The sequence below is a fragment of the Enoplosus armatus genome, chromosome 21 (assembly GCF_043641665.1).
Source record: "Enoplosus armatus isolate fEnoArm2 chromosome 21, fEnoArm2.hap1, whole genome shotgun sequence".
NCBI classification, from domain to species: domain Eukaryota; kingdom Metazoa; phylum Chordata; class Actinopteri; order Centrarchiformes; family Enoplosidae; genus Enoplosus; species Enoplosus armatus.
In genome coordinates this window covers 9,593,720-9,605,044 of record NC_092200.1, presented here as the reverse complement: position 1 = coordinate 9,605,044, position 11,325 = coordinate 9,593,720, and the positions used below count along the sequence as shown (strand labels likewise).

At 42.6% G+C, this 11,325-nt stretch overlaps 1 protein-coding gene across 4 annotated transcripts; it reads right to left on the bottom strand.

The window, feature by feature from the left end:
- Positions 1–3,080: 3,080 nt before the first annotated feature.
- ythdf3 (YTH N6-methyladenosine RNA binding protein F3) lies at positions 3,081–10,186 on the bottom strand. 4 transcript variants are annotated; one of them, XM_070927971.1, is made up of 6 exons: positions 9,960–10,186; positions 9,511–9,535; positions 9,064–9,161; positions 8,038–8,811; positions 7,090–7,905; positions 3,081–4,084 (listed from the first exon to the last, which is right to left on the bottom strand). In XM_070927971.1, the coding sequence occupies exons 1-6, from the start codon at positions 9,981–9,983 to the stop codon at positions 4,061–4,063; spliced, it is 1,761 nt and encodes a 586-aa protein (XP_070784072.1). In that variant the 5' UTR covers positions 9,984–10,186; the 3' UTR covers positions 3,081–4,060. The 4 variants fall into 4 exon arrangements, with proteins under 4 accessions (XP_070784072.1, XP_070784073.1, XP_070784074.1 ...); XM_070927972.1 differs by having other exon boundaries at positions 7,090–7,784; positions 7,947–8,811; positions 9,082–9,161; XM_070927973.1 differs by having other exon boundaries at positions 7,090–7,857; positions 9,082–9,161.
- Between the last annotated feature and the right edge of the window lie 1,139 nt (positions 10,187–11,325).

The window sequence follows — 11,325 nt, the reverse complement described above, 5'->3', positions numbered from 1 at the left end:
TCAATGTGTTTGGCAAAATGCTCAGCCTCTACTTTCAGTTCACAGATAATGATATAACCATGGCAACAGAGACACCTTGGAAAAGGGCAGGAAGAAAACTTAGACATAACTGTCAGTCAAAACCCAATTTTTTCAAATGAAAAATAAAACTCTTGCTAAGACTTGCTGAGTAAAACCTTGAAACTTCAATCTAGCTGACTTTAAGACTCAGCTTTGGGTTTTATTACATTAAACATTGTTGATGCGCTTAGATTTTTCACTTACCCCACCTCACACTGACAGCTTTAAGCTACATGTGTAGATGCTTTTCTACAATATACAAACAATGCTAATCAGCAAAGTTGACACATATATCAGAATAATTTCAGGGTCCTCTGATCAACCGCATGTCAGTTAACATAGTCATCAATAGCACTAATGTTCTGCGAGGACTTATTGAGTGACACGCCATGGCCCAGAGTGTGAAAACCTTCAAAACATGGAGGAAGTGCCAACCCTGAGACTTGCCCTAACCTTGCCTTCAGCCATGTGTTGATGAGTCTTCAGTGTGACTGAAACTTCAAAGGCATTTCAGCTCACTAAGAAGAGGATGCTCCTTCTCTCTCATCTTCACTCAGCTGAATCCCTCTCCAGAAGGACATTTTGATGGTTTGAAAAAAAACAGAAAAGTTTTGCTTGGCACTTTCTTGGAACAGCTTTGACCACTGTGGATTGGGGCAACATTAAATGCGGGAAACATTAAAGTCGTTAACCAGTTAGTTTGATCCCTAAATGGTAAAAACAACATGACAAGCCATTTGAAATCGAATGAAAGGGCTTGCAGTGCATATATTTTTCCTGTTTAATTCTAAAGATTTAAGTTTAAGCGGGCACTACTACAGCGTTATCACACTGCGTCAATTCAATGAACGAGGTAAAATCAATATCACACCAGAGGTCTCCAATTAAATCAGTGTTTTGCATATTTGAGATTTGATCTCAGCAGCGTCACATACAACTAGTAATTGTGAGGGCATTGTGAGGTGAATAAATAGCAAGTTCCCTGCTTAGTTTGTCTGTTGTGTTCACAGACAAATGGAGGCAGGAAGAGTGGGGTCTTTTCAAAGGCTGCCTGCGAAAACCTGATGGATGTACAAATTAACACACAGAGGAGAGAAGTTGCAATCCAAAGCCTCCAATGTTATAATTACAGCTCTTTCTTCCTTCTTGACAAACATAAAGGGGGATTTTATCTCACTCCCTGCTCACATCCCTGTTCTCCTTCTCTTCTCCACCTCTCACTGCACAGCTTGGCGAGCTGGCATTAATTGCTCCAAAAAGCTGTGGAAGCACAACAAGTGCTTCTCATCCTGGTATTATTGTGTGTGCAGGAGTTTGGAGGGCTTGAGAAGAAAGAGGGCTTTGCTGCTTACAGGAAAGGCTTTGTGCTGTGTCTTGGGAGCGGAGGACATTTGAAAAAGAACCTGATATGATGGCGCCCTCTGGTGGACAGACAAGGAAAGAAAAGTATTTTTTTTCCAGGGTGAAATAAATGTGTGCAGATTATGAAAAACAAGGCAAAATAGTCAGTAATCCTCACACTGAAAATGTAGTTTTTGGGGAAAGGTTCTTGCGGTTATTTGTGCATTATATGTTTTGTCATTATTTTGTCTTACATAGATGTAACATATCTCAGAGTCTGTCTTACAATTACGTGTTATACCTCCACCAACCTCATTTGTTTGGTGTTTTAGTATCACACTGTACACAAGTAGTTGCAGTGGTCTTTCAACCCAGACCACAGCCTTAATTTTAGGCCATCTGTCATCCTTTTAATGAACAGGACATTCTTCAAATTCTTTCTATTTGCACCCCCTCGCAGCACATTTAGAGAGAAGAGTACATGATTAAAAACAGCAAACAGAAAATTCCTCGTCCTGTCATCACATTTAATTTCAAGGTAATAATACAGACAGATTATGTGTTTGAACATTTTAAATTCATTCAGTTACTGTATGTTTTAAACATTTTTACATATCTTATATGTCAAAATATGGGTAATGAAAGAACACTCACAAAAGTATAAATCCTTATGAAGTAGCATGTAGGACCACCTTTGACCCTGTTGTGACACTTAACGCGGCACATGCAGTATCTTATTGTCAAAAGCCCAAACAGTATTTGCAGATACGGTAAATTTGCATTCTGTATGTAATTGAAGAGGTGGACTTCAGTGAAAAATATTCATTGTGGTTTTATGTAAAAAAAACATGTTTTACTGCAACAAAACATGTTAGATTAAGTTGTTCTCTACTGTCTATTGAAAGGCATGTCAATCAATGTGGAAGTAATAGAAGGGACATTTTGTTGGTGGTGTTGGCTGGACAGGACAGGTACCCTGCATGCAGTGCTGGAGGAAGAAGAACTCATTGGTAAAAGTATCAATCCAGCGCTGTAAAAAGTAAATGTCCTGCATTCAATATAGAGAGTACAGAAGTACTATCCCCTAAATGTACTGCACACATCAGAAGTAAATGTACTCAACAACTAACTAACAACTAGTTCAATATGTAACAATGTGTTTGTTAAAGTATTAAGTGGCTTAAAAGTGTGCTTTAGTACAGTACTTGAGTAAATGTACTTAGTTACTTTCCACCCGTCTGCATGGCCATGTCCCTGTTATTATACTCCATACAGGTTAAGAGTGTGCATTCCAGTATTGGTTGTTATTCCCTGCAACTGTGGCACTGTGGGCTGGCAGGGCTGCCTCCCACATAGCAAGCATGTTTATGTGGTGTCATCTTCAAGTCTATTTATTGTACATCTTTGATATTTTAACTATATGGCCAAACCCACTCCCCCTGGCACCAACACACTTTACACCCACTGATATACTGAAATGCAAAGCAGATGTGTAAATAAGGTTGCTGCTACTGTATGTACAGTTATTTATTTAGAGGCACATATGCAAATAGAAAAGGCAGGATCTGCTTGTGCGGCAGGAGAGGAGTTTATGTTTGAGTGTGTGTGATGCCGTGGTATGAAATATAGAAGTGATGCATACATTTCTGAGGCAAATTAGTAAAAACACAAAAGCCAGGTTTGCGCTAAACATGGGTAATTTTTATTTAGCTAGTGAGTTACCTAGAGGAGAAAACTGTCACATCCTTGCAGTTGATGTCTTGCCGTTTTGGGGGAATCCCAGTCAAGCCGAGCAGGAGGGGGTGATGTGGGGGTTCTCCCAAAAGTGCTAAGAGTTGTTGAGGACAGACAGTCTGATTGAGCCTGAGGTACAGTACAGTACATCAACATCAGAGCAAAGACAGTCACCCACAGGGCCCAAGGAGGCCACCGCTAGTTCTACCAGAGCAGCAGCTTTCTCCTCAGACAAATGCACTTCAGAATGACAGAATCACAAGAGAGAAAAAACCAAAGATGTGCACTGGCCGGTGATTGCCAGCCTGCTGCATAATTGTAATCTTTTGGTACACAGAAACAGATGCAGAAAAGGAAGGGAACAGGTAGAGGGAGCATACATCCTATGATTGGCATGATTGTGGCTGTTTCCCAATTATTTCATCCCATCTGTCAATCAGCCAAATCTCTGTCTGAGAGGGATCAGACGGCTGAATACAGATTCAAGTAAAAGATTAATTCACACATGTCATCTTTAATTCTCTTCAGGGGCTGATGAAGCTCACCAATATCCCAAACATTTGAGGCATTAAAAAAATTACAAAGAAGCCTGGTGAAATCTTCTGACTACTTTGGTTAGTCAGTTAGTTGCTCACAAACAAAATCAAAGAGGAAGAACACAGAGTTAGAGAGTTAAGGGTATTGGTTTTAGGAGGACTGAAAGTGCTTTAAAGACATAGTTTTCAAAGTGAGACGGGAACACGGGGTTTGATGCACCAGTCAACGGATACAGATGAGTCCACCTATTGTCATGTTCAAGTGTTCAGATACATTGTCGTCTTCAGCGGAAAGATTGTGAGAGCCTTTCCTCCTTGTGGTTAGGCAGATTGTATTTAAGGTCCTACGTCATTAGTGTTGCAGTTCTAGCAGAGAGCTTGCTTGAAGGTTACTGTTTATTTCTATTGCGCTCCTGGCAAGAGAAAAAAAAAGAAAAACAGAAAAGAGATCATCAGTGGATGGCATCAGAAGAAGAGCAAGAAGGGACCCAAACAAACTAGCTAAAAGTGTAACATCAGAGCTGCTCCCCTGGTCTTTATTCATGGGAGAAATCATTCTATACTGTCAGATACAGATGCATTTAATGTCTGAGGCGAAGTTGGGAATAACTCGGGGGCAAAGCAAAAACACAGGAAAAACACAATGTGACTTCCTTAGAAGATGTGACACTTGAGCATTAAGTACTACTCTGTCAGAGAAGATCAAAAACCACTTTTGAAGGCAATCGATATAGATTTTACTTCTTAGAAGAGATGTATCAAATGAATGCCTTTATTGTGTTGATCTGCATTTGTACCACTTTGCAAATCTCATTCATTAGGATTTATTTAATGTTTCTATTTTGAATTCATTAATTTGTGTTCTTTGCGTTATACATAGAAAATATTCTTTTTAGGAACTATTTTAAATCAATTACTAACTCAAAGACTGGTAATGACTTGACAGCATCAGTCAGTTGGGGATTGGTGCTGCAGTTCCAGCCCGTTACAAGTAGTTTCTATAAAACTGCTTGACTTACAGTAGAGATTCAATTCACAATTTCATTAATCTGTGCAACAAACCGCGTGGGTGTCTCAGAAGGGACCACAGAGAATGAAAAGTATCATGTGCTGCTGAAAGTTAACTAAAAATAAAAGTTTTTCTATCAATTCTGACTATTTGAGAACAGCAGTCTCTTCAGTAGTCTAAAACCCGATGCATTCTTCATGTCATGTGTTGTTCCATTTTAAACCTTTGCAAATAATGATACTGTGCAGTTGTTACTTCCTATTTTCTATGGAAAATGAAATGGTTTCCATAACCCAAATGACGTTTTGTATATTGCCTTATATAATATTATATTCCAATATAAGCACAGTTGAAATGAATGTAAGAAAAACAGAAGATGAATTTGGTAGGCCTCAGGTATGTACTAACCAAAATGCTGGCTGCTATGTTCACACAGCCTCTACTCTCAGTTTGTAGTGATGCCACTGTTATGGATAAACACAAGACCTGCACAACGCATACTCAGCAAATGTAAGTAATCACAGCACTCCTCAAATATGTAATATTCAAGGGTGTGTCCTGGATTTCAAAATCAGAGGAATGCTGTTAAACAGTCAGTTTCTCATTAAAGATGTGCAGGTAAAACCTTAGAAAAAAACATCGAAGTCAAAATAACCCAGGGACTCGAACTCATTGTGCCATTTTTTAGGTAAAACAGTGTCCTCTTTGAGGAGTGGGTGTCCATGTCAGTGGTCTGGGAAAAGCCCTGTGAGACCCAGGCCACCAATGTAACTCTATCCCCAGAAGGGGTGCTCAGACTGGGCTGTGGCTCTGGGGACAGAAACCATCACAAAATTCATTGTGTGTACAAGACCTTATTCTTCAGAAAGGTTGTCATATCGGGTTTTTTTTGCATAAAATCTTCCACCTGAATTGATATTAGGTCAGATTTTAAAGGTAATAAAACCCCTTCCTGATGCAAAAATCAAGCCAATTAACTACATCTTTACTGGTGTCATACAACTGTAACCATTACAGCACACTAGTATTCACCCAAACACGCCATGGGCTTCCTTATTAGAGTGCATACAGAGGACGAAAGGACCTAACCTCAAAGTATTAATTGCCAAATTAGCTATGCTAATAAAATCCTGCAACAACATTTAGATCCAAAGTTATCTTTAAAAAACACTTTGGGATGGTGTTATAGTGCAGGTAGCTGTGCTAGTTTGACACCTCTCAAAGTTCAGGAAGGACAGGCCAAACAATAGAGAACAATTAACCTTGTCAGGCGAAGGAGGGTGAGGCCTCAGCTGGGCCGATCCTGTCATGTAGGAGGTCAGGGCTAGAAACGCAGCACAGCGCAACGCCTGCACAACGCAGGATGAAACAGGCTTTCTACTGACAGGTTGTTTTCAGAAGCCTGAAAACATTGACTTGAAATATTTATGAGAAAGTAACCCAGTGCATATTAACAAGGTCAGCAGCGAGGAGTCAATACAGCATCAATGGAGCACCAGCAGTGGGGGAGTGGGAGAAAAGGAGGGAGCGGGTCATGGGGGTTTTCTAAACGCAATTAGATTAGCATACTGGTGAATCTAAGAATGGATGCAGCAGAATGCTAGCAATGATAACATGTTATTCACTCTGTGGCTGCTGTTTTTCCACAACAGTAGCATCCCACAGAGTTTTTACTACTTAGGCTAACATTTGTGGTACACCACTGTTATTACTGCTGCAACATATTTCAGTTTCCCCTCCGAGGGCGCAGGCTGACACTGTGTGCGCTTTTCAGAACTGTACACAGACAAATGTAATCATGCATTTTTATCATGTGTTTTGCTGGGAAACATCTTTTTTTATTTCAACCCTTTCGAACATCTGAGGCCCACTGTACCAACTCTGAGGCACGTTGCAGCCAGTTTGCAGGCCGAGGGCTTATGTTGTTAAAGACTAATAAAGCAAGAGGAGCCTGTGGAGAGCACAGGGGCTTGGCATTCAAAGAGAGATCAGAGCCTACATCTGCCTTTGTCTGAAAGAAGGAATGCCAGGAATGTGGGCTATTTCAGGAAACCTCTATGCATCTAACTCCACTTGGGCAGATCATCGCAATCTCAAACAGCACAAGATGGCTGATGAGGAATCAGGGTTTCCTGAGCCGTCTTATGAGTAATGGTGGCATGTCCATCTGCTGACAGGCCTCTGGGAACTTCTACTTACACCAGACTGTTCATTTAGCCACAGGATGTTACAACCTCTGTCTAAGAGCAGGTGGAACAAGATCAGCTGATTACAGTCTGGCTACAGCCTGTAGCAGTGACTCAGAGAAAGTTAGCCTCCCATTGAATTAAAGGATAACTAAACTGAACTCTCATGCATACAAACAAGCTATTTACAGGGGACAGGGCTATTTATGTGTGTTTATCTCACCTTCCTCAGAGCCTCCTCCTCTTCCTGACGTTTCTCATAATGTGCAAAGTCATCAAAGATTGAGGTGGTATGCTTGTAAGTGGCGATAATTTTAAGCACTTGTTTGGCCTTCTCCAGAGGCACTTCCTGAGTGTCCCTGGAGTTGGTCACTGGCTTGTTGTCATTGTTCTCCAGCCGGATGTGTCGCAGCTGGTTGTTGGGCACGTCTTTGATGAAAGCCCACTTCACCTCAAACTTGCCCTTCCACTTGTCCTGAGACCAGACGCCTGCATAGGCATTGTAGTCCACCGGTGAGCGCATCTCAGCCACGCCACAGAAGTGCCCACTGCCGTTGACGCTAAACAACAGGTACAGGGGCCCCTTGTTTCCCAGTGAGCGGTAGGCGCCATCCAGGCGCTTGTTGCCATGTTCTGTACTGCACCAGATAGAGTACTTGATTGAGCGGTGGATGTCATCTTCTGAATAGCTCTTGATAATGAAAACACGTCCATTTTTCAAGTTCCAGTCAAAGTCTTTGGGGTTGTAGTTGTTGAGGGCACGGAGTTTCTCCAGCACGGGGTGCACCTCTCCAGAGCAAGGGGAGGCACTCAGTGGGACTCCCCCACCCAGACCAAAGCCCTCACCCCGGTTCCTGGGAGCCACCCAACGGTTGGGGGGTGGACCAGGCTGCTGGGGTTGTTGCTGATGAAGGTGCTGTGGGGGGCCAGGTTGAGAGGTGAGGTGCAGGTGTGGGGGGCCAGGGGGCAGAGGATGGGGGTGTTGGGGGGACTGGAGAGACTGGAGCTGGAAGGGCTGGTGTTGGTGTTGGTGTTGGTGCTGATGTTGGTGTTGGTGTTGGTGTTGATGTTGGTGTTGATGTTGGGGCTGGTGTTGGTGTTGGTGTTGAGGCTGGGGGGGCAACGGGTTCTGCAGTAAGGGCTGGTGCTGAGCTAGGAGAGGCTGCTGCACCATAGGCTGCGGGGGCATCATAGTCTGAGCTAATGGGGGCTTGTTCAGAGAGCCCTTATCATCCCAAGTACCAATGTTCATATTGTGCTTTATTGGGGGTGGGGGAATGGTGGCGCCTCCCCCCATTCCCATGTTGGCTTTGGGTTTGACCTTGGGCTGTGGTTTGGCCGGCTTCTTGGCAATGGCTGCCCAGGAGGCAGGTTTAGGTGCGGACGAGCTGACAGATGGAGGGAGGCTATTGGCTGCCATACTGCTCATACCTGTGGTGCCTAGGGGGGAGCCTACAGTTTTGGTGACAGCTGCCACCATGTCCGTACCCAGTTTTAACCCTGTCATACCCTGCTCAATGCTGTTCAGCACCGGGACTTTACTAAGCTGGGTATCACTTCCAAAGCCTGCCTGTCCGTCCGCGATGGCCCGACCCAGCGAGCTGGGGGCGTACCCATAGCTGTTACTGTAGACTGAGGTCTGCGTGGACTGACCCTGAGAGACACTGGTACCCCAGGTGGAAAAGTCCGCATTGCCAGGAAAGAAATTGAAGCCATGCTGGCCCAGGAAGGGAGGGGTGTTCCCCAGGGCACCTGGCTGGCTGAACACACCATCAGGGATGAAGTGCGGCTCGCCATTGCTCATCTGTCCATAGGTAGTTAGGTAGGGCATCGGAGGGTCTCCTGCTGTGGACCAAGCAGCCTCTCCAAGAGAGTAAGGGAAACCAATGGATGGAGCATAGTAGCTGGGCATGTAGGGGTCAGACATTGGTGGATAGCTGTTACTCTGTGTGGCATAGGGAGACAGTCAATTAATGTACTATTCAAAATAACAATTTAAAAAATCATGATGACATCATATTACAAAAAGTAATGATAGATTGTGTGTTGAGTTATAGGAACATATTTAGGAACAAAAAAGAAAATCACAATCAAACTGGACTGACACCTAAAATATGCAACTAATTTGTCCATAACATGAAGTTATAAGCTAAACTGGCCACACATTCTAGGTGACACATTGCCAGGCTGGACCGACCTCATTGTAGGACGTTACCTGATTTGTCTGGCCGCTCAGGTAAGGCTCAAAATCATCATCATTCACACCATCCTTTTGATGCATTGATCCGTTTTGCACTAAGAATGGAAAGAGAGGACATTAAATCATCACATTTACTTCCCAAATATTCCAGGCTCAAGATATCAACTGATTATATTTTGGTCATAGGTGCGTTGTAGTCAAACCTAAAACATGACAAGATCTAAGTGTGGTGCAACATTATCAAAACAAATGCAGAATTAAGGACAGTCAACAATGGTAACATAAATAAGATGCAGTTTAGGCTACAGTTTCAAAGCACAATCACCACCGTGATAGCATGTTAGCTCATTTTACATGAAAACAGCCGGCGGTGCCACACTGAAATATATTTCAACAAGGGCTTGTGCACCATTTAAGCTAAATACCAACTACCACAAGCCTTACCTTTATTTCCTTGTCCTTTAGGTCTCTGAAATAATGGGCAGCACAGGAAAAAGAGGTGAGACTGTTGTCAGATCACGACTGGAAACAAGAAACACTCACACAGAGAGAGAGAGAGGCTATATTCTCCACGGATAAATATAACAGTCGATGGTAGTAACCTCAAGCTAAAGCCATCAGCCCGGATGTTAGCATTTACAGGTTGTTTCGCGTTATTGACCGGATGTCAAACGCTCTGACATCCAGTAAACGGTGCCGCATTGGCAACCGGCTACAGCTAGAGCTGGTTGGCAATACAGTCGGCCCACATTACAGCTAATAGCTATCATATATCAAAGACTTTTTGAGCCTGTTTGATCTGGCATGCCAAACCAGATCAAACTGTTGTCGGCAAAGTTTCATTTCGCCGAACATCTAATTTATTAGCACCTTTCAGCTGTCAATACACGAACCTGATCGACTGTGGTCGCAGACATCCTCCAGGAACCGAAGCTGATCGCTGTTTTTGTGAGACTGTCCACGGCTTCCCCCTGCCTCTCTCTACACTCCGGTGCTTTCCTGGCTCGTCTCTCGGGTTGTCCAATCACTCTGTAATGGTTACAAGGCGGCGTTTTCCTCCCGTGGTCAGACCTGACGACGACCTGGTTCTTCTGGCTGTTACAAACGGCGACTTTGTGTCTGTGGAGAAGGCGTCAAATGAATGTGTCCGATCCTGCCACAGATGGTCTTTAACAATCAATCTGAAACTGACTAGTGCCTTACTGGAATATCCCTTACCATATTCCACAATGGCGGATAGGCTTTTTACTCCCGCTTCCGTTCCGTTCTGCTGCTCCGTGACCTTCCGCCTGTGACGCTCTGAGTCATGTTACAAGCTGACACTTCACATGACAGTCACAAACACACAACAAGTTCCCAGCTACTTTCATTATATTCTCGATCCAGGGTTATTTAATTTTAATATTCTGTCTGATATGAAAATAACCTGATCACCTCTGCAGGGAGCCTCTTTTAGCTTAGCCAGTACGTGCCAAACCCAGTAGCCTAATGGATGGACGCCTGCATTTTCATGTGGATAATATAAAAATAAATGAGTACAAAATGGAATATGTGCAAAAAAAACACATAAGTAGTGGTGAAAAGTAACTAAATACATTTACTCAAGTGCTGTACTTATGTACAATTTTGAGGTACTTGTACTTTACTTGAGTATTTTCCATTTTCTGCAACTCTCTGCTTACATTCCACTACATTTCAGACATTACAGAAATATTGCACTACAGATTACATTTTTTTAATCAAAACACATAATGAACCCAAAAAATATGATAGATTGTTATAGATTACATTCCTCAATAGTATATAATGTACATAAAATGAGCCCCACCTCAGCCAACTACAACATTAAAATGATACCTACACATTAATGCATTATTATTAACATTTTAATAATGTCGTATAGACTTAACATGTGACACTCACAGGAGCCATTTTGAATGCAGGACTCATACTTGGAACACAGTATTTTTACAGTGTGGTATTGCTGCTGTTACTTAGGTTAAGTAAAGGATTCCACCACTGTCTATAAAATGTCAAAATTAAGAATAAAACACTCAATAGACTAGTCCAATAAAGAGTTTTTTACTTCATATTGACAAATACTTCTGGGCTACTTACACTTTTAATAACACTCAACACCAACAGGCTTTTGGCTGCCATTAAAGAAAAAAATGAAAGATAAAACATGTCACTGACATGCAGACATTTAGTACAATTAATTGGTTTGGGATCTGAGCATGAGCAAAAATATGTTTTTAA

Bases quoted from the DNA above. Each gene is read 5' to 3' on its own strand.
- ythdf3 (XM_070927970.1), bottom strand. From the start codon at position 9,983: ATGTCTGCGACCACAGTCGATCAG. The intron at 9,536-9,959 runs GTTCGTGTATTG...CCATTATTTCAG, and splicing joins CTGCGACCACAGTCGATCAG to AGACCTAAAGGACAAGGAAA. The intron at 9,162-9,510 runs GTAAGGCTTGTG...TTCCATTCTTAG, and splicing joins TAAAGGACAAGGAAATAAAG to TGCAAAACGGATCAATGCAT.